Source organism: Lissotriton vulgaris, chromosome 10, assembly GCF_964263255.1.
Source record: "Lissotriton vulgaris chromosome 10, aLisVul1.2, whole genome shotgun sequence".
Classification (NCBI taxonomy): domain Eukaryota; kingdom Metazoa; phylum Chordata; class Amphibia; order Caudata; family Salamandridae; genus Lissotriton; species Lissotriton vulgaris.
The window spans coordinates 17,792,786-17,816,528 of record NC_141698.1 but is presented as its reverse complement, the minus strand read 5'-3'; the positions used below and the strand labels follow the sequence as shown (position 1 = coordinate 17,816,528).

Below are 23,743 nucleotides of genomic sequence, written 5' to 3'. Positions count from 1 at the left end.
TGGAGCTCCGGTACCTCTTAGAGTAGCGCCATGAAACCAATCCGGTGTATGTGTGCTTTACACATTTTTTTTAACATAACATCAACGTAGTATTCTCCCTGCGAGTGAACATAGGGGAGGGGACATGTCTACTCCATACCTCAAAGCACCACTATTCCAACATGAGCTTTCCTTTCACTAGTAGTTCACCTGAAGCAAATAAGACTTCAACTCCCAGAATAATACATAATGTTTCTCATGACTGCAGGAGAGTCCAGCCAGTGTCCTAAAACTATTGAAGAGGCCCCCAATTCTAGCAGTCATTGGTTACTTTTAAAACCTCCCTGGGCTCAGCTTTCATTTCTCCAACCGAAAACTGCTCCTGATAGGGTTATTGGTGTAGTGAGCTTGTGCAGAGTGTGAAATTCTCTTGGAGACTGCTGTTGCTGACTGCATCTGTGGGCTGGGCCAGACTCCTTGATCTAATGGTTACCTCATTCTTCTGACTGCACTATCGTGTCTGTATCAGGCCCAAACCTCCTAGTCAAACTGGCAACTCCAGGCCAGGGGGACTTCTTGGGAGCTGTACATGTGACTCTATAGCAGGGGTGTCCAGTGCTGGCACACAAGGACCAGATTGTTCCACATTTTTTGGGTCGCCATGGACTGTACAAATGGTTCCCTTTTTAGTGTGTAAATGTATCATGTGGTTAGCTTGCAAATCTAGTATGGATCTCACCCTTATGGACTGCAGTTGGACACCCCTATTCTGATTCAAAGGTGCATACAGTACAAGCCTGGGGCTGGGTGCTAATGGATTGCTCTGCAGAATTACTGGTGAATAATTTGAAATCATGTGTTCGAGGCATGTGGGCTGCTGAATTCATATCTGTGCATAGATCGCCGCCTAGTGTTGGGTCCGGATGATTGCACATTGTTGTCCTTGAAGAGTCTTCGAAGTATCACGAGATATGTGGCTCCTCCTTTGGACTACAGTACGCATGGGCATCCTCTCCATCCACAGATTGTTTTTTTCCGCCATTGGGTTCGGATGTACTTTCGTTACTCGGAGTTCGGAAATATATTTATAACTTTCTAAAGGCCAAAAGGCCTTCGGGGCGTCGGTATTGTATCTTCGATCGGTACCTACAACTTGTTCCTGTTCTTTCTACTCAGGACGTCGAATCAGGCCGCGTGGCCTTCTCGACACCTGGGCCAATCGTCGATGGAACGAAGTCCTTTCAAGCGATGCCCCAACTGTAACTCGAAATACCCACACATTGATAAACACCCAGTCTGTAATAAGTGTTTATCTCATGAACACAGCAAAGCTGACTGCTTAGCTTGTGCTCAATTTCTGTCAAAAAAGACTCTTCGGGTTCGACGTGCGGCGAGGCAGACGATGCAGAAGTCAGCGCCTGAGCCAGAGAACATCTTTGAAGATGACGAAGAGGTCGTCGAGCCGGAAGACTCGGATCAGCAGTCTGAGCATGGCTCTGAACACGACTCCAACTACTACGTAGATGACTAAGAAGACATCATCGAGGTAGGGTACGACGATCCAGGCATAGGAGCTGTCGAGGGCGACTCCGGCGAGGACACTGGGCCGACCGTGAGTACGGAGCCCAATATATTCACTGGTTCAGATCCAGAGGCTCAGGTCGAGGCATTGCTGGAAGGCCTTAGCCAACATCAGAACGACTATTCTTTAGCCCCGCAGTTAAGCCCAGCTAAGAATATAATACAAGATCCCTCGGTGCGACATTACCAAATTCTGGAAAAATCGAAACGGAAAGTGATAGCTACCAAACAGACACCGAAACGTATCAACATCCCATTCTTCGGACCGAAAATGGCGGATCCGTCGAAGCCGACCAAACAAAAAGAGGTCGTCGACCCATCGAGGTCGCTGGCAAAGGTTATCGAGGCCAGAGCCACTACTCCCACGTCCCCGATTAAGCTGAAGGCCATCGACCCCACAACACAAAGAAAGGACTCGAAAGGACAACGGTTATCGATCCCAAGTTACGCGTCGAACAACCGAAGCAAGTGCACGCAAAGACACTTAAGCAAAAATCAAGACTCGAGCCGAAGAGCTCCGTCGAACCGAGGGAACAAAGCATCGCTCCGAAGCAACAAGCTCCGAAGTCATCACCGGGCCAGAGGATGGTTATCGAACAACCAAAAACAGTTGGATCGATAACCACGGCTCCAAAAAAGATTATACAGTCTACTAAAACGGTCCAACAACCAAAGCCTCTCGGACCGATAAAATTCGGACTTCCTCCGCACATCAAGCCAAGGGTGGTCGAAAAAGATAGTGGATTCGAACCGACCCAGCCAAAAAGGCAGAGATTGGGGGGGGAAAGCTAAAGTACCTGAGGAACAGGATCCCTCAGCTTAGGAACAGTCTAAACTGTATGTTGATCCCGACACTGCGAGGGTTACCCTGTTAAAAAGGAAGATCAGGCCTGAAACTACCGTTGAGTCCTACAAAATACCCCTAAAGAGGAAAAGAGACACTTCAACATCTCCAGTTCTCTTTGAGACTATCGCACCATATGTGCAGGAAACCTGTATGTACTCGCCCACACGCACAGATGACTATGGGGAGTATGAGAACAATGACCAGTACAATTATCCAACCGATATTGACCAGGACACACAAACTCAGCCATGGACTGACCCTGTAGATCCTGGAGATTCTCAAACAATTCCTGACAACACTGCATACCCTGTTAAAACATCGCCTACAGAGAATACAGCTGCCTTTAACGCACTGATAGAAAGGGCAGCATATAATCACCATGTAGAGATGCATGCAGATCCCATTGATGAAGACTTCCTCTTTGACACTTTCAGCACCTCTGAGAAAAACGTCAAAACATTGCCAATGCTAAAAGGGGTGCTTAAACATGCAGGGGACATATTTAAAGACACAACCAGGGCACGGGTCATTAACCCTAGGATAGAGAGAAAATATAGGCCAGCCCCGGTTGACCCTACATACATTAAGGGACAACTGCCTTTGGACTCTCTAGTTGTCTCCAATGCACGTAAACGTGCTAATTCTCAAACCTCTGGCGAAGCTCCACCACCAGACAGAGTCCAAAATTCTGGAGGCTTCAGGAAAAAGGGTGGCTGCTCAAGCAGCTAACATCTGGAGAATTGCAAACACGCAAGCCCTGTTAGCCAGGTATGACAGGGCGCACTACGACACACTGGAACAAATCTTCCAACATCTACCTGACCTTTATAAGGAACAGCCAGAATTCCTGATACAAAAGAGAAAGCTCATATCTAACGCATCCATCAAATGTGCCTTAGATGCAGCAGACACAGCAGCCAGGGCTATCAACACCAGCGTCCTGCTCAGACGACATGCGTGGCTACGCATCTCCGGGTTTAAAAATTAAGTTCAAATCACTTTACTTAATCAACCTGTTAAACTTGACTATTTATTTGGTCCTGATGTGGACACCATACTGGACAAAATGAAAAAAGACACCGAGACAGCCAAGTCTATGGGTGCCCTGCAGTCACAGCAATATAGAGGCGGTTCCTTTCGTCGCTCCGGCAACAGAGGAGCTGTTAGAGGAACCTCAACACAGCAAACCTATATTAAGTATAAGGGCAACACGCAAAACACCTACAACAAGAACAGTAGAGGTGGATACCGTGGCAATAACACCAAGGGTAGGGGACGAGGAAATAACCGCTCCAGATCCTCCACCAACACCAAACAGTAACTTCTTGTCACTGCCCCCAGACCACCTAACACCGGTCGGGGGAAGACTACAGCAGTTCCTGCCAGTCTGGGAAACCATAACTACAGACAGGTGGGTGAGGCAAAAATCTATAAAGCATGGATATTGCCTAGAGTTAATGTCCACACCGCCCAACATACCCCCAAGACAACGTCCTATGTCCGCAGAACACCTACACTTATTGCAGCAAGAGGTCATCAGCATGCTACAAAAAGGGGCCATAGAACTAGTACACTTAGAACACCAAGCTACAGGGGTGTACTCTCTGTACTTTCTAATCCCCAAAAAGGACGGGTCTCTCAGACCAATTTTAGACCTCAGACCCTTAAACCAATACATCTTATCAGAGCATTTCCACATGATCACTCTGCAGCAGGTGTTGCCACTGTTGCGTCAAGGAGACTTCCTCGCAACATTGGACCTCAAAGACGCATATTTCCATATACCCATACACCCGGCACACAGGAAATATCTCAGGTTCACAATCCTAAACCAACACTACCAATTCAAGGTCCTCCCTTTTGGGGTAACAACAGCCCCAAGGGGGTTCACCAAGTGTCTAGCAACAGTAGCTGCACACCTCAGAAGACCGCATATACAGGTCTATCCATATCTGGACGACTGGCTAATACAAGCACAGTCAGCCCAGCAGTGTGCCAGCCACATGTCGCGCACTATTCACCTCCTGCACGATCTAGGTTTCTCGCTAAACTACAGCAAATCCCATCTCCAGCCTGCCCACGTCCAGCAGTATCTGGGAGCAACAATAGACACTCTGGCAGCAAAAGCACAACCAACTCCTACCAGAATAAACCGCATCCAAACGCTCATCCAGAAGTTCAGGCCACAACACTCACTCCCAGCCCGAGTGTTTATGCAACTGATTGGCATGATGGCCTCGTGCATCATCATAGTCCCTCATGCAAGACTTCACATGCGTCCGCTGCAAGTGTGCCTAGCACGGCAGTGGAACCAGGCTCAGGGACAATTAAACGACCTAGTGTTGGTGACCCAGTCATGCATACAACTATCTGCATTGGTGGAAACCACAAAACCTTTGCAAAGGGCGACTGTTCCAGCAGCCTGTACCACAAATTGTGCTAACAACGGACGCATCCCTGATAGGGTGGGGAGCCCATGTTCTCCACCACACAGTACAGGGCCTATGGACCACGCAGCAGAAAAAACTGCACATCAACCTGCTAGAGATGATGGCAGTTTTCATGGCAATGAAAGCTTTCAAAGTACATCTCTGCAACAAGACTGTGTTGATCCGGACGGACAACATGACTGCGATGTACTACCTACAGAAACAGGGAGGAGCTCACACTCCACAGCTGTCGCATCTGGCACAAAGAGTGTGGAAGTGGGCCATCCAGAGAAACATTTTTCTCCTGGCGGAACACCTCCAGGCAAGGACAATCAGATAGCAGACCTGCTCAGCAGACACAGCCAGCAAGTGCACGAGTGGCAGATTCAACCATACTTCCAACAGTGGGGACAGCCAGAAATAGACCTGTTCGCCACAAAAGAAAACGCAAAATGCCAGCCCTTCGCGGCAAGGTTCCCACACCCGCAGTCTCAGGGGAATGCGATATGGATGAACTGGTCAGGCAAACTTGCATACGCTTTTCCACCAGCACAGTTGATACCGCTGGTGGCACGCAAACTGCGCCAGCATTCCATGACGCTAATCCTAGTTGCTCCAACGTGGGCGAGGCAACCGTGGTACACCATGTTCCTAGAACTTTCCGTGGTGCCCCATCAAAGGCTACGTCTAACACCCAGCCTCTTCACGCAGAGCCATGGAGACATTCAGCACCCAGATCCGCAGCAGCTGAACCTTGCAATCTGGCTCCTCAGGTCTTAGAGTTCGGCTACCTCAACTTACCTCCTGACTGCATGAACATTATCAAGGAAGCAAGAAAGCCTACTACAAGAGCTTGCTATGAGTCAAAGTGGAAACGTTTTGTCATTTATTGTAACAACGACATAAACCCACTAGACGCGTCCATTCAAAATATCATATGCTATCTTTTGCACTTACACCGCTGCAATCTAGCCTATACGTCCATACGGATACACTTAGCAGCCATAGCTGCTTACCTTCAAAACAGACAGCACTTTTCGCTGTTCAGAGTACCTGCAATTAAGGCATTCATGGAGGGCCTCAGACGAGTGATTCCACCAAGACACCCACCGTCCCCTGTCTGGAACCTAAACATCGTTTTAACCAGACTAATGGGACCTCCCTTTGAGCCATTACACGCCTGTGAGGTACAATTTTTAACATGGAAGGTGGCTTTTCTCGTAGCCATTACTTCGCTTAGAAGAGTTAGCGAGCTGCAAGCCCTAACTATTCAAGAGCCATTCATTCAAATTCACGCAAATAGGGTCGTGCTTCAGACAAACCCTAAATTCATGCCCAAAGTGGTATCACAATTCCACATAAATCAAACAATATAACTGCCAGTGTTCTTCCCAAATCCACAGTCCGTACCTGAAAGGGCCCTGCACACACTGGATGTTAAAAGAGCTCTGCTATATTACATAGACAGGACAAAAGATTTCAGGAAGACAAAACAGTTGTTCGTTGCCTTTTCACCACAGCACAAAGGTAACCCTATTTCAAAAAATGGCCTAGCTAGATGGATAGTTAAGTGCATGCCCCCAAGAGCGCATTCCACACGCAAAATGGGAGCATCCATGGCTTTCCTAGGGAACATTCCTCTAGAAGAAATATGTAGAGCACCATGGACAACCATACATACATTTACCAAACACAACTGCGTAGATGTACATTCCAAGCAGCTGTAGGACAGGCTGTTCTCAAAGCTCTTTTTCAGACTGCTGCAGCTGTCACAGGTAGCCACCGCTAAGGGAGAGACTGCTATACAGCCTATGCACAGATATGAATTCAGCAGCCCACATGCCTCAAACGGAATATGCTACTTACCAGTATGCTTCTGTTCTTGGCATATAGGGCTGCTGACATTCATATCCCCCACCCTCCTCCCCGGTGCCTGTTGCAGCTGTAGCATTCATTCATTCATTCTTACTCTTACTTTCTTGCATGGACATCTCTTACTGTATCACACTCCATCTCTGCCACAATGGCGAAAAACAATCTGAGGAGGGAGAGGATGCCCATGCGCACTGTAGTCCAAAGGAGGAGCCACATATCTTGTGATACTTCGAAGACTCTTCCAGGACAACAATGTGCAATCATCCGGACCCAACACTAGGCGGCGATCTATGCACAGATATGAATGTCAGCAGCCCTACATGCCAAGAACAGATGCATACTGGTAAGTAGCATATTCCTTATAAAGGGAAGTGTTGGCGAGTGGAAGTCCACATGCCTCGTACTTGTCTGCTGACTATAGTGGTGGCATGCGAGACTCCGTGAATCCCTGAGGCAACACAGGCAGGGGTGAATGGTGCAAGAGGTTGAGGGAATAGAGACGAAAGGGAACTGCGTCGTGGAGAAGCTGCAAAGGATTACAAATTTCAATCTTCTAGTATTTTTTTTCACTCCATCTTAGCTAGTCACGTAGAGTTGCATTAGATCTGGTTCTATCTTAGATCTGACTGGGGCCTTTCTGGCAGACACGTTTCACATTTGGCATGACTAGTCTCATCTACTCTAAATGAGTGCTAGGGCAGGGGGCTTTTTGTAGTGAGAGCAATAACTGTTAAAAGAAGCAGCCTTGCTTCGCCACTGAGGTGTATCTGTATTGCAGACAGAGCCTCCTCGCTGCCCCCCCCCCCTCCCCCAACTGCCTAGGGTTTCCGTCTGGTGCTTTCTGGTCTATGAGATATATATATATATATATAGGTTGTAGTTCTTCATATTCTAACGTTTATTTGCTTTTCTTTTCCACTAACATGTAGAGGTGCTGCTTGAATTCGTTGGACAGGCTTGAATGATACTTTTCCTTCCTGATTGGCCTTCTCTCTTTGCTTGTAGGACCTCATGTTGCGTCATGGGTGGCGCACTGGGGCCATCGTCCCCGAGCTGGAGATGGAAACCCGGGTCGTGAACACGGAGCAGTACACCCACTCGTTGACCTGGCTCCAGGCCCTGACTGGCCTGGTGGAGCGCATGCAGGTATGTGTGATCAGTATAAGTGTGACCGAGACGGTTTTCTGTGCCCACACCTCCTGCCAAGTTCATTGACTTTTGGTTGTTTCCATGCAGATGTTCAAGGATCCGGAGTGCCAGCAGGTCCTCCAGGATTGGAAGAAGGAGCGGCTGGAGCTCAGGTATGCTGGTCTTTCTCACAAGTTTCTAGAGTGCGCGTTCTCTGTCCAACGAGCAGTTTGTCCACACCTGGATATCTCTCCTGCCTGATTCCTCCTCCTCACAGTAGGGTGTAGGTTTCCTCAACAGGATAAACACTCTGAACAGCTGTTGGCTTTAACGTTCCTAACCAGTGTTTCATGTACTATATTAACTTTGTTGGGGGTAGTAGGTAAAAACTAGATAGCCGAGGCTACTGGGGCTACCCTGTCCAAAGCACTACACAGCTCAGGCCTAACCTACCTGAACAGCCATATACATTTCCACCAACCCTCCAGGCACCTACACTCAGCCGGTCTCTTACTCTCACCCACAGAGACCGATCCGGAGTTCGTGCCTTCTCCTACCTCGCTCCGAAAGCATGGAATGACCTCCCACTTATCCAGTATTATGGGTGTCTTTCAGAGATTCACATGCCTGAATCATTCCCCGTCGGCGAGACGGGAGTCTCCGGTACATAGAAAAGTAATGTCCCATAGACATATACAGAGAAAAATAGGCCTATCTATGGCCTTTTGTAAAAAGGACCAAACTCCTGAAGGTAGCCAATCAGCTATCACCTCCCTCTAGAACCTTCCTGTCAGGAGCCTCAGTCTCTCAGATTTTCTACCGCACGTTGTGCTAGGGAGTCTCCACCTGAGTTCCCCTCAGGTTTCCTTGTTTAAACTCTTTCCTTCACAGAAATTGGATATTTTCTTCATAGTTCTACCATGGCTGATCAACAGAAGACGGGTCTCTTCAGAGCCTGCTCTTCTTGTGGTAAGAAGAGGCTCCATATTGATGATAAGCATGAAACTTGCGTATACTGTCTTTATCTGGACCATACTCCTAAGGAATGTAGAATTTGTAGAACGTTCTCTACAAAAATTCTAAAAGACAGAGAAGGACGACTATTACTCTGGCTGAACAGGCTGAAAACCGGAGACAACCTGGAGTCTTCAGAGGACGGTGAGATAGCTTCTGTTTCTTCTAAATTATCCTTGAAGAGTCCAAGGGTTGCTTCCCCTAGCCCTACAGACGTTCCTCCTAAAAAGACTGTCAAAAAGTCTTCGGAGGCAAAATCCACAACGTCTGACAAGGAGGTTCCTGCCTTCAGGAAGCCTGCGCCGTCGTTGACGACTACTTCGTTGACGACTACTTCGTTGACGGCTTCCTCAGCACAGAAGAAGATTGTGTCTCCAGTCTGTGTTTCGCCGACGACGGTGTCGACTATGATGGCGTCGTCAGCCTTCTCATAGACGACTACTCCATCATCGACGTCTGGTAAGCCTGTGTCGTCGATTATCCTCATTAAAAAGCCATCGTCGACGAAGGTACCGTCGACGACAATGGATATTCAGTCGACGACGACACTGTTGACGACGTCATCGTCGACACTATGGAAGCAATCGGAGCTGATTTCTCCATCGTTAGCTGCCATTCAGCCGTCTACGATCCCACCATCGAAGACTGGGCCATTAACACCAGCAGACGGCTTGCATCAAACCCCTCTAGTAAAAAAGGGCACAAAACAGCCAATAACACCAGACTTAACGTCTCCCAGTAGGGTGCAAAGGTTGCCCCCAACTCGCCTTCTACAGGACAAGGACTCAGACGAGGACCTGGACGGACAGGCCACCCGTCCTTCACACCAAATAGTGAAGTGCCAAAGCACTGATGATGAGGGGGATGAAGTGGAATTTACAGAAGAGACTGAGCATTCACATGTCCAGACGCAAGTCACGCCAATGGTATGCCTTCCAGTGTCCATAGTTTCAGACTTGCAGTTCTTGATTCAAGACTACAAGCAGCGATTTCCTGAATCGACCTCTACTCCATCAACAGGGACAAACGCCATCTTCACGGCCTAGACCATCACCATTAGTGATCCGTCAGGAAAGAGAGCCAGTGCAGGGGATCCTGTCTTCTGACGAGGAAGTCGAAGAACAGGAGGATGGAGAGGTCCGAGATGACCAGTCGGACCATAGAGACGATAGGACTACATAGCTCCTTCTCCTGCCACACCTGAGCCCACTTTCTCAGACTCTCCGCCAGTGGACATTGGCGGATTTCACAACTTAGTGGATAGAGCGGCCAAAAGATTCCATATGACTATGGAATCTCATGTAACGGACTGTTTCCTGTATGATTTTAAAGACCCGGTTAAGAAAACAACCAGATCAATTCCTATCATTGACCACATATGGGACCAGGGAAAACAGCTGATGCAGACACCAGCCTCAGTCTCACCAGTGGTACCACGGCTGAACAAAAAGTATAAGGCACCAACAACAGCGCCAGCCTGCCTTACTGGTCATCCTAAGCCAGATTCTGTGGTTACCCAGGCGGCACAGAAAAACTCTAGGAATCCGTCGTCTCCATTGTCAGCTCCACCTGACAAGGAGGGCAGGAAACTCAACCGTATTGGCAAACGCTTTTCCACCACGTCGGCCATGACTGTGAAAGAAGCTAATTCCATTGCGCTACTGGGCCGCAACAACAGGCAATTGTGGGAGGATATTGCTCCGTATCTGGCGGAGCTACCAGACACCGTGAAAGAGGAGGTTCAATCACTCCTTAAAGAGGGCCAAACATCAGCATTGGAACTTATTGACTGTGCGATGGATGTTGCAATGACCGGCTTCAGACAGCTGGCAGCGGCTGCGGTCTTGCTAAGGCAGGGGTGGCTTAAAGCTACATCTTTCCGCCAAGAGGTCCAAACTAAGGTACTGGACATGCCTTACGATGGCCAACACCTCTTTGGAGAGAAAATCGACTAGGCCCTACAAACGATAAAGAAAGATACTGACACGGCTAAGGCGCTTGGCACACTACAGTTTAGGAGCCATTCCTTTCGAGGGAGCAGGGGTAGAGGTCGATCCTCTTACAAAGGATCTTACCAAAACAAATCCTCATACTCCTATAATCAGGGCCGATCGCAATACCAACAGCGACAGCAGCAGAAGGGTCGCCAGACCTCGTATGGAAGGTCCAACTACAGGGGAAAAAAACAAAGGAAAACCACTGGCGGAAGCCAATGACCTTTTCCAGCAGCCAGTCCGTCCACAATCTCATTTTTTTCAAACTTGGAGGAAAACGGACACACTTCCTCAGCAATTGGAGATCAATTACAACAGATCGGTGGGTGCTCCAATTGATCCAATTCGGACATTCGTTGGAATTCAAATTGATTCCCCCGACAACTCCTCCTCGCATAATTTACGATTACTCCTTCAAGAGGTCTCTTCTATGTTGAAGAAAGTAGCAATAGAGGGAGTACCACCAGCTCACAGAGAAAAGGGATTTTATTCCTGCTTCTTTCTGATACAAAAGAAAGGTAAGAAATGGAGGCCCATCTTAGATCTCAGGACACTCAACGCATTTTTGAAGAGTCAATCGTTCCGCATGGTTACGATCCAGGAAATTTTGGGATCACTAGAGGAAGGGGACTTTATGACGTCTTTAGATCTGCAAGACTCATATTACCACATCCCTATTCATAGAGGCCACAGGAAATTCCTCAGATTCGCAGTGGCGGGTCAACACTATCAATTCTGTGTCCTCCCATTTGGCCTCAAGTCGGCACCTCTAATATTCACCTAGTGCTTCTCTCCAGTGGCGGCTTTCCTACGACCACATGGACACCAGGTCTTTCCATATATGGACGACTGGCTGGTGAAAGCACCATCTATGAAAGGCGCAGCCAAGTCCTCCAGCGCCTGTCTCGATCTTTTCCAGCACCTGGGCCTGATGCTCAACCACGAGAAGTCTACTCTACAGCCCTCCCGAGTTCTTACCTTTCTCGGGGCGACATTGGATACAGAATGTTCAAAAGCATTTCCATCTCCGGAGAGAAAGCACAATCTTATCACTCCTGCCACCGCAGTAGCCTCGAAGAAAACTTTACTGGTCCGTACTTTCAAGTCCCTCTTGGGGATGATGTGCTTGTGTATCCTACTTATTCCCCACTGTCGGCTCAGAATGCGCCCACTGCAGGAGGCCTTGACCAGGCAATGGACTCAAAGCACAGGTTATTTCGAGGATCGCATTGTGATAACTCAACAAATGACCAAGGCCTTACTCTGGTGGAGGTCGCTCAAGAACCTCTCACAAGGGCTACCTTTCCTGCAGCCCCACATGTAGTAACAACAAATGCCTCTCTAGAGGGATGGGGAGCTGTCCTCCAGGAGTTGCAGATCAGCGGCAAGTGGACGGACCAGGAAACGCAGCTCCATATCAACCTCCTAGAGCTGAGGGCAGTTTTTGTAGCTCTGCAGGCTTTCGTACCGCGCATCAAGAACTCCCCAGTGCACGTCAGGACCGAAAACATTACGACGATGCACTACTTGAACAGGGAGAATCACAGAAAATCTGGAACTGGCTTGTGCTCCACAGTATCACGTTAAAAGCGGAGTATGTCCCAGGCAAGGACACAGTCCTAGCAGATGCTCTAAGCAGACAGAGATCTATGTCCCACGAATGGGAGCTCGACCAAAAGGTGCTAGATCACATATTTTCGGAATGGGGGACACCGCAGATCGACCTTTTTGTCGCCAGGGAGAACGCCAAATGCCGCAACTTCGCAAGTTGGCATCCCCAGTTAAGGTCCCTCGGAAATGCATTTTCCATCGCTTGGCACAACGTGTTTGCGTACGCCTTTTTGCCATTCCCACTGATACCAAGAGTCCTCAGAAAGATGAAGACAGAGCACTGCACTCTGATTCTGATTGCCCCGTTCTGGCCGAGGCAGCATTGGTTCACGGACCTCCATCGCCTCTCAGTTCAGCCGCCAATCCGTCTGTGTCAACATCCATCCCTGCTCACGATGTCCAACGGCCAAGTACAGCACCCGAATCTGAAATCACTCAGGTTATCGGCTTGGCTCCTGAGTACTGAGAGTTCTGCCAGCTAGACATCCTGCAGGAGTGCAAAGATGTCCTCGCGAAGGCAATAGCGGCGAGCACAAACAAAACCTATTCCTTAAAGTGGAAACGCTTTTGCATCTGGTGTAAGGACAAAGGTCTACATCCCTTTCAGGCTACTCCGGAGCAACTACTGCCATACCTACTATACCTGGCACAATCGGGCCTTGCGCACGCCTCTATCAGAGTTCATTTGGCGGCGATTTCACGGTATACAAGAACGTCAAACGGACCCTCTCTCTGGTCACACAGGTTAATAAAACAGTTCCTTAAAGGAATCTACAGATCCTTTCCTCGACCACGGAGGGTTCCACCAACATGGCATCTCAATGTGGTCCTCAACCAATTGATGAAACACCCATTCACAGGGCAGACGTCCAATACATCTCCTGGAAAACAGCACTCCTACTGGCACTGACCTCCGCAAGAAGGGTCAGTGAACTACAGGTTCTTTCCATACAAAATCCCTTCATGCAGTTTAAGGAAGACGGAGTGGTTTAAAGAACTAATCCTCTGTTTATTCCTAAGGTCCCGTCGGACTTCCATTTAAATGAGCCTGTAGTCCTCCGATCATTCTTTCCAAATCCCAGCACTGCAGCTGAAAGAACTCTGCACTCTTTGGACCTGAAAAGGTGTCTTAAATTTTACCTCGACAAGACAAAACAGTTCAGGAAAACAAATCCGCTATTCATCGCTTTTAGTAGACCAAGGAAAGGCATGCCGCTTTCCAAACAAAGTATGTCAAGATGGATATCTTCGGCAATTGCCTTTTGCCACGTCCGAGCCGGACGGCCATTGCACTCCAAAGTAAGAGCTCATTCTACAAGAGCCATGTCCACATCGGTTGCACTGTTCGCTGGGGTGCCAATACTGGACATTTGCAGAGCAGCAACATGGAAGTCGCCGCATATTTTCACCAGGCAATACTGCCTGGATACGGAACTGATGCAGGATGCAGCAGTGGGCCAGGCTATGCTTCGCCATCTATTCCAATGAGGTGAGCCTTCCTCCTTCCCGCCATCCTTCGCTGGTATACACATTTCTCTTCCAGGGGATACTCATTAATAGTCATAAGCACTGAATTATCTCCGCCCATGAGCGGGGACCCGGAACACATAAACAATATACATATATATGTGTAAAAATAACCAAAAGTACTAAGTAATTATACACATATACATGTATAATAACCATAATATGCAGCCTAACCTTAACACATAGGCTAATCAAACCAAACCTTACACGTTCTGAAGCATGAAAATATGCTGTATATAAATGCAATAAACAGGCATGAGCCTAAAATGGATTTCATAGCCATGAAAAACCTTTTATTTTCATCAAAGAACCTGTAGTAAACCGTTATTAGCCTAAAAGGGCTGCATATGAAAAAATGTCTGTGTACAGAAAATCAGACTGGCACCCTGCCTTTAAGGCCCCAGAGAATCTGCACACTTTGCCTTTAAGGCCTCCAGGAGAACTCTGTTCCCATCATGCCCCACAGGTGACAGTTGGGCCAGTTCTTTTTTCCGGCTTGTTCTGTGAGGAACCTGGAACTTGAGCTCTGCTCTTTTGAAGTATTTTCTGTCAGAAATTGGTTTTTCTTGCCTTTTCTTGACAAAATATAACTTTGGTGGTGGGTTGTTACCCTTTTCTGACTAAGCTGTTGGTGTTTTTTAGTGAGAATGCCACCTTTATTTTACAAATGTCCTTCCTGTGGGAAGAAGATGTCAAACTGACCCACACTCGGTTTGTGTGGTGTGTCTTCCAGCTTCTCATAAGGTGGAAGAATGTTATCACTGCCTCAACCTTTCAAATAGAACTTTAAAAGAAAGAGAGAAAATGAGGTTGCTGGGCCTTCTGGAGAGAGAAAACCGTGGTGAGAAGAGTTCTAAAGGCCTATTATCTGCCAAGCCATCTTCTCAGCCCAAACGTCGAAGATCAGCGTCTCCAGAAGGTAGAACTAAGAAGCATCGACTCCAGGGAGCGTCACTGTCAAAAAAGGTGCGCTCGACGTCGAGAACCAGGTCGACGTCGAAGAGAGCTCCATCGACGTCGAGGACATCGCCGGTGAGGCAGTCGCCGTCGAAATCCTTGTCGACGTCGAGGCAATTGGTGTCGATTGCAGTGAGGACGAGGTCGGGCGTGCAACGCTCGACGTCGAAGGATCGTATGAGGTCTACGTCGAGGGACGAGAGATGCCCGACGTCGAAGGATCGTGTGTCGATGTCGAAGGAAAAAGGTTCGATGTCGAAGGATAAAGGGTTGACGTCGAAGGATAAAGGGTCGACGTCTAAGGATAAAGGGTCGAGGAAGAGTCATCGGTCGACGTCGAGAGGGAGACATACGTCGTCGAGGAAAAGATCGACGTCGAGAGAAAGGATGACGTCGAAGGATTCGACGTCAAGACCTAAAAAGAGAAGGTCAAGGTCTCCATCGCGACGTAAGTCGACGTCGAAGCATGCTTCGGGCTCGAAGCATGGAGTGTCTAGGTCTCCCCCCACCTGATCATAGGTCGGAGTCGAGACTATCAAGACCAGCCTCCCGGACCTCAATTAGGTCTTTGTCGAGGTCAGAAATAAGTCCCGAACCTAGAGTGGAAGTTTCCCCGCATGATCAGCAAGACAACAGATCTGCAGTGGGGCAAGGGATAGTGCACCAGGACTCTTCTGTGGTGGCTCATTCGGGCTCAACCTCAGGGCAGGTGTCAGATGACAGACAGTTGGTGCCCAGACAGCGGACCCGTCTGGTTCATTGGTCTCTGAACACAGTGCAGCGCCGAGAGCTTCTAAGTCTTCCGCAGAGCTGAATATTGTGCAGGTATCACCTGAAGCTTCACCTGAGCATACAAAGCGGCCTATTAACTTGTCACCGAGATGGTTGGAAAGTTTAAGGCATTGGAAGATGTGTCCGATAATGGGGGAGAGAGCTCCGGTCCCTCGGACGGAACTGCATAGAAGATCACGCTCAAGATCCCTAGTGAGAGAGAAATCTCGTTCAGGGGAGCGTAGGAGGCAGCGATCGGCAACTCCTCAAAGAAGACGTAGAACTCCTACTCCGTCTTCTACATCGTCTTCGTCCTCTTCAAGATCTTCATATAGAGACTATTCTCCGACTATATCTTCTACTCCTCCTTCCAGAGTGTCTCCAGTAGACGATTTAAGCACATTTAATGATGTATTATGTCGTGGAGCGAGTAAATTCAGCATCAAAATGGCAGTTCCCCAGGTAGCAACGTCAGTCATCTTCGAAACCTTGCATCACAAGACGACTGGCAGGCCTCTCCTAGCGTTAGTGCCCGGATTGATTGAACCAGCAATGAGGACATTCCTAACTCCGGCCATGGTGGGTTCAGGTCCTTCTAGGATTGCGAAGAAATACAAGGCTCCAGAGGAAGACCCAATGTTTTTGCCGTCTGACCCACCACCAGACTCCAGCAGTCATCAGCTGCCAAGCAGCCTCAGAAACAATGAATGGATGCTTCCTCTACAACCGTGTCCCACTCCGGTTGGAGGAAGTATTGTGCGTTATCTGGACGAGTGGAAACAGATCACGAAGGACAGATGGGTGCTGGATGTCTTTCAGAACGGGTACCTTTTGAGATTCAAGAAGGCACCCCCTGTCATGCGCCCTCTAAAGATGGTACAGTGGAATATAAAGCGCTTGCAACAGGAGGCGAACGTCCTCCTGAAGAAGGCCATAGAACCAGTTCCTTTCCAGCAGAGAGGTCAAGGCCTGTACTCTCAATTCTTTCTTGTGCAGAAAAAAGGTCCAGTCACAGAGTTCAGACCCATTCTGGATTTGAGGCGACTGAACAAATTCATTTGGAAGGAGAGATTTCGAATGCTGGCTCTTCACCAGATCTTCCTTCAATTACACCAAGGGGATTGGATGTGCTCCATCGATCTAAAGGACGCTTATTTTCATATTCCGGTATCCAGAAAACATCGCAAATTTCTCAGGTTTCAAGTGGCGGCTCGTCATTATCAGTACGCAGTGCTTCCTTTTGGTCTGAGATCAGCTCCCAGGACATTTTCAAAATGTATGGCTGTAGTGGCGGCTTGTCTTCGAAAGAGTCGGATTTTCATATATCCGTACTTAGACGACTGGCTTCTGAAGAGTTCATCCCCATCGCTTCTAGAGGAACATCTGTCGGTTTGTCTTCAGCTCATGTACAAGTTGGGTCTGCAAGTCAACTACAAGAAGTCGATAATGAACCCCACCCAGAAGATCCACTACCTGGGTGCTCGGCTGGATACAGAAGTAGAAAACGTGTGTCCTTCGGAGGAGAGGTGGTCATCCATCAGAGCGAAGTGTCTACTTCTCCTTCAAACTTCACGTCCGACAGTTCGGCAAGTGTCCTCTCTCCTGGGCTCAATGGCGTCGTGCATTTTCATCGTGCCAAACGCATGTTTGCAGATGCGTCCTCTACAACGGTGTCTGGAAGATCAGTGGAAACAGAGGACTGGATGCTGGGAGGACCGGATTTATCTCCAACAGTCTGCAAAAGATTCCATCAGGTGGTGGATGAAGAAGGTGCACGTGATGAAGGGAGTTCCTTTTCATCAGGACCCACCAACGCAGACTCTGATAACAGATGCTTCTCTCCAAGGCTGGGGGCGCATATGGGCCCTCTGCAGGTACAAGGGTGTAACGGGGTGAGGGTGACGGGATCTGAGGAGTGGTGGACCCCCGGAAATGACTCCGTAATTACTCCTTCCTTACAGACGGATCCATGGGGCGCAGGTCAGGACGGACACGAGGAAGAAGAACACGGCGCCTTTAACTGGTCCTACATAGAGGAGGAAAACACTCCCTCTGCACACGTCAGAGGTACAGGATTGGTTAAAACCCCGGAAGTGCTTTACTCGGTGTGTGACGTCACCCCGGAGGAGGAGGAGAGGAGCGGAGGTAGAGAAAGCACGAGAGAAGTTAGTAGCAGCGAAGGAGTACGAGAAAAGACCGAAGAACATCCCGGAGGAAGAGCGGAAGAGGAGCTTCCCAGAGAGCCAGGAGGCCAACGTTACCGTGAGCCGCCGTGCCACTCTCCCAGGGGAGGAGCGTGGCTTGTACAGGTACGGCAGCGTATGGCAGCTTGGGTGGGAAGCAAGCGCAGTTAAAAGTACAGAACCCGTGTTTGAATTCCCGCGTTTAACCCCCCCTTTTGTATCCTTTACCCCGCGAGTAACCCTCACTGTCTGTACAACCCAAACCACTCCACTGACCTAGTGATACGAGTCACCGGTGAATCCCTCCCTCACTTCACACGGCCCCTCAGGTGCAAAACCCCAGTAGACAAGAGAACTAACGGCTCCCTTTATGTTGGTCTCTTTTGCATGGGAACCGGAGCCGAGCGACTGCCGTCTGACCAGACCTTGAGGTGCATCACGTCCACACGAAGCGGAAGACACAGAACGCAAAAACGGATCCTAGCCAATTTGCTAAAGAGAGACTCACTTTTCGAACGAGGAGAACTTTAATGATAAAGTCACATCGGGGAATCCCAATAAAACCTTCATTACCCCCAAAACTTGGTGTTACTCTCGTTCCTGACCCACAACAGGGCGCACCTGCCACCCTTGGTCCAACAGCCCAGTCCACAAAGGGCAATGGTCAGACTTCGAGAAAGGATATCACATCAATCTTCTCGAACTCAGAGCGGTCCATCTTGCTCTCAAGTCCCTGGCGCCATCGCTACAGACTCGGTCCCTCCTGGTGCAAACAGACAATACAACTACAATGTATTACTTAAACAAGCAGGGGGGTACCAGATCCAGGACTCTTTCCATAGAAGCCCAGACCATCTGGCATTGGTTACTTGCGCGAGACCTGTCCATAACAGCAATTCACCTGCCGGGGAGTCTCAACACACAGGCGGACGACCTCAGCAGAGACTTCGTCGAAGCGCACGACTGGGTTCTCAACGAAGACGTCGTGCACAGCATTTTCCAGGATTGGGGAACACCAGACATAGATCTGTTCGCAGACGCCGCAAACGCAAAATGCCCCGTCTTCGCGTCCAGTTTCTACCAGAAGGGTCTCAAGGGAATGCCCTTTTGATAGATTGGTGTCAAAATTTGCTGTACGCCTTTCCACCGACACCGTTGATACCAGCAGTGATAAATCGGCTGTACAAGACTCACTCCAGAATGATACTGATTTGCCCAGAGTGGCCACGCCAGTGGTGGTTCCCAGATCTCCTTCAGTTGTCGTGTCGCCCGGATCTTCTGTCCAAGCAGATGGGGCAAGTGTTTCATCCCAATCTGCCCTCCCTGCGCTTGGCAGCATGGCTCCTGAAGTCATCCAGTACGGGCACTTACAGCTGAATCTGGAGTGTATGAACATCCTTAAGGAGGCAAAGCGGCCTTCTACGAGACAATACTACGGATTTAAGTGGAAACGCTTTTACCTTTGGTGTCAGAGTAAGGGTCTGGACCCTATTCATGGTCAAGAAAAGGTGGTCTTGCCTTATCTTCTTTACCTTGCTGAATCTGGTTTGCAGTTTAATTCCATCAAAGTCCATCTTGCTGCAATAACTGCTTATAGAAAATCGCCAACACAGATATCTTTCTTTCGAATGCCTGTGGTGAAGGATTTTCTGGAGGGGTTAAGAAAGGTTTATCCTCCAATCAGGTCTCCGTCTCCACCTTGGGAGCTTAATGTAGTATTGACTAAATTAATGGGTCCCCCATTTGAGCCGATACATAAAGCGTCTTTGCAACACCTGTCTTGGAAAGTAGCGTTCCTGGTGGCCATCACTTCTGCTCGTAGGGTGAGCGAAATCCAGGCTTTGTGTTGCAATGAACCGTACACAGTTTTTCATGGAAACAGAGTGGTGCTCAGGACTCATCCTGCTTTCCTACCTAAGGTGGTGTCGGATTTTCATATTAACCAATCCATAACATTGCCTACTTTCTTTCCGAACCCTTCAAGTCCGACAGAACGGACTTTACATTCATTAGATCTAAAAAGGGTTTTGAAATTTTACTTAGATAAAACAAAGTCCTTGAGACGGACGGACGGTCTGTTTGTGAACTATGGTCCTACAAATACTGGTTTGGCAGCATCCAAGAGATCCATTTCTAGGTGGATAGTGTCTTGTATCTTACTGGCTTATCAGCTAGCCCACAAGTCTTTATCAGGTAGACCTAGGGCTCATTCTACGAGGGGAAAAGCTTCTACCACAGCTCTCCTTAGGAATGTGGCTATGTCAGAGATATGTAAAGCAGCTACTTGGCGTTCAGTGCATACGTTTACACGCCATTACTGTTTGGATTCTGATGCTCAGACTGATGCACAAGTGGGACAAGCATCACTCAGAAATGTGTTTGCTAATACTAGTTAAACACTGTGATTTTAAAGTACGACTATGCTTTTATCTGTTCGCCCGCTTCTGTGGGTATGAGCTTGCTACTCTATTCAGTGCTTATGACTATTAATGAGTATCCCCTGGAAGAGAAGGATTAGTTACTTACCTGTAATCCTAGTTCTCTTCCAGGGGTATACTCATTAAAGTCATAAGCACCCTCCCGCCTCCCCGGGCGAGCAGTAGCATTAAGGTTTAAAGTTTCAATATGTTTAAGTGCAGATTCCTGCTAAAGTTTACTGTACCGTACAAAAGAACTGACCTAACTGTCACCCGTGGGGCATGATGGGAACAGAGTTCTCCTGGAGGCCTTAAAGGCAAAGTGTGCAGATTCTCTGCGGCCTTAAAGGCAAGGTGCCAGTCTGTTTTTCTTTACACTGACATTTTTTCATATGCAGCCCTTTTAGGCTGATAACTGTTTACTATAGGTTCTTTGATGAAAATAAAAGGTTTTTCATGGCTATGGAATGCATTTTAGGCTCATGCCTGTTTATTGCATTTATATACAGCATATTTTCATGCTTCAGAACGTGTAAGGTTTGGTTTGATTATCCTAAGTGTTAATGTTAGGCTGCATATTATGGTTATTATACATGTATATGTGTATAATTACTTAGTACTTTGTACTTTTGGTTATATTTACACATATATATGTATATTGTTTGTGTTCCGGGTCCCCGCTCATGGGCGGAGATAATTCAGTGCTTATGACTTTGAGTATACCCCTGGAAGAGAACTAGGATTACAGGTAAGTAACTAATCCTTATTTACTTATTTCTTGTTATTTATTGATGGCTCATAGTCGCATGATATGTATTATCTAAGACTGGTATATGCTGTTCCATCAGAAATGTGCATAATGTATTGCTTGCTACTCTGATTCAGGCATGTGAATGTATGAAAGACACCCATAATACTGGATAAGAAATGCGTTACTTACCTGTAACTACAGTTATCCAGTATTGGTGTCTTTCATAGATTCACATGCAACCCTCCCGCCTCCCCTGGAAGGACTCACTCATTTCTCTAACAATATTACGCCTACCTAGCTTGGTGCGTACGAAAATCTGAGAGACTGAGGCTCCTGACAGGAAGGTTCTAGAGGGAGGTGATAGCTGATTGGCTACCTTCTGGAGTTTGGTCCTTTTTACAAAAGGACATAGATAGGCTACTAAGGTGAGGCCCGTAGGCCTATTTTTCTCTATATATGTCTATGGGACATTACTTTTCTATGTACCGGAGTCTTCTGTCTCGACGACGGGGAATGATTCAGGCATGTGAATCTATGAAAAACACCAATACTGGATAACTGCAGTTACAGGTAAGTAACGCATTTCTTCACATCCGAGCCTCCTCCCCTCTTACATTCTGCAAGAAGCTGAAGACCTATGCCCAAGTAAGCCCCTTCTCCCCCGCGCCCGTGACTAGCCTCCCACACTGAAGTGCTAGAAGACCATCACGGGTAATAGCTGTGCTCTACAAATAGCTAACCTCCTGGTGCCTTCAGCACTAGTGATATTGAAAATGCCCAGAATAACTGGAATGCCTCCACCCTTTCCCTCAAGGCAGGTGCGCCCAGTTGAGTTTTGCAATCGTTCAGTCCTCCGCCTTTTTTTACAAAATAATTTACGAGCTCCATTTTCTCTCTGGGGGGGTCAGCAGTGGTTCTATGTCTTACCTTTTACTCACTTAATGCATCTGCTTTTTCTTTCAGGGCTCTGACCAAGAATCTGTTCAACCCCCAGTTTGGCAGCATCTTCCGTACCAACCACAACCCGACCTACTTCTCCCGCCGCCTGTGCCGCTTCTCGGACCTGTACATGGGCTCTGTCAGCTGTCTGATGAACTACGACCTCACGTACACCTTCTTCCCACGCCGTACCCCCCTGCAGCATGAGGCGCCCCTCTGGATGGATCAGCTGTGCACCGGCTGCATGAAGACGCCCTTCCTGCAGGAGATGGCCCACATTCGCTAGCTTCTTGCAAGTGTTTGTTTGGAATCTCCGATTGTTTTTACGGCACGATGTTTGGAAAGGAACAGGGCAAGGAAAGTTTTCTGGAAACTTATGTTTGGGAAAGTTTTCATGTTGGACATTGGAGCCAAAGCAGCAGAGCTGCTACTGTTACAGATGGGCCTGAGGGTGCCACATTTTAAAGACTTGTGCTTTGCGTCGGGTGCACTCTGGCCTCATGAACTAATTGTTACAGGACATTATGGGAGAAGTTTTGGACTTTGCGTATGTTTACCTTGCTTGGTTTCAGCTTCCGAGCCCCCTACGTCACCCCACTTCCATCAATGTCTGTATAGGGGCCGGCGCCCTCCCAAATAGCCTATTCCAGCTATTTGGTTTGGGGTGATTTAAGAATGGATATATATATTTTTTAATTCCGAATTTGAGTGTTTTGTGGAGCAGCTGATCAGGTAAGAGGAAACTAATCTGTTGGGGTATATTGTAAGGTTAGGTGGGGCGAGTTGCAAAGGCTTATTTTGGTCTTGCACAGGCAGACCTGGTTTGTGCCACATTGCCAGTTACTTTCTAATGTTCCCAGCACCCGTCTCTCCACCCACGGCATTACTAGCCTTCTGTGCTCTGTCTTGGATGGCTTTTCCAGCATGGCTCTTCCTGTTAACACACAGTGTGTTCATCTTCCTCCTTGTGGCTTGGCAGGGATAGTCTTTTAACCATGAAGTACCCTGCACTGTCCACTAGTTGACATGTCTATCATTGGACCATTCCTGTGGTGTTGGCTCCTTGTAATTCTCTGGCTTTGCCAGACTCTTCTGTACTCCATGCCCTGGGGTTAGTTGTTGCGCATCTTCTGGTTCAACTTTAAACTTGGCATGTTAACTGCTGTTTCTAAATGGCATGATGCGGAGCAGTCTGTACCCCGTAAGGGTGACCGCGTTTGGAAAAGATTCCTGCTTTTGGTTCACGTCTTCAGGTTGTACAGCCTGCAGGCACAGTGGCTTTTTGTCTGAATATGTATCTCCTCCTTTTTACCCTCCCGATCGCACCTAGCGCAGATAACTGCCTTGGCTTGCCACTGCTCTTTCTAAACTCAAGAGTCACCCATTATAACCAAAAGGGAGAGGGTAGGTAAAGCAAATGAACAATTTCCCTTTTGTGCTCACACTATCCATTGATCTGTATCTCAAATCAATTCCAATGCACTGAATAAAATCCTTTTTTTATATCAATGACTCGCTACTTTTAATAAGAAAAATGTATATTTATTCAAATAAATTTGATTGTCCAGAGTATGCAAGTCAATCAGTATACAATAAAGTTTAAAACCATAGAGCCTCTTAATAAAATACAGATCATCTGTATATAAACATGACATTCATTGAACAATTTTTAAAACGGATCTGCTTGTTCTAGACCCCCTATATACACCATACATTAATACAAGCACAAATCTATTAAAA

At 47.8% G+C, this 23,743-nt stretch overlaps 1 protein-coding gene across 1 annotated transcript in view; it reads left to right on the top strand.

Moving 5' to 3' along the window:
* Positions 1 to 23,508, top strand: part of NT5DC2 (5'-nucleotidase domain containing 2) — a 184,223-nt gene extending 160,715 nt beyond the window's left edge. Inside the window, exons 12-14 of the mRNA XM_086940247.1 lie at positions 7,717 to 7,857; positions 7,948 to 8,012; positions 22,028 to 23,508. Of these exons, the coding sequence (XP_086796373.1) occupies positions 7,717 to 7,857; positions 7,948 to 8,012; positions 22,028 to 22,289 (468 nt within the window). The 3' untranslated portion in view covers positions 22,290 to 23,508. The remainder of the gene's footprint in view (positions 1 to 7,716; positions 7,858 to 7,947; positions 8,013 to 22,027) is intronic.
* Positions 23,509 to 23,743: the final 235 nt, after the last annotated feature.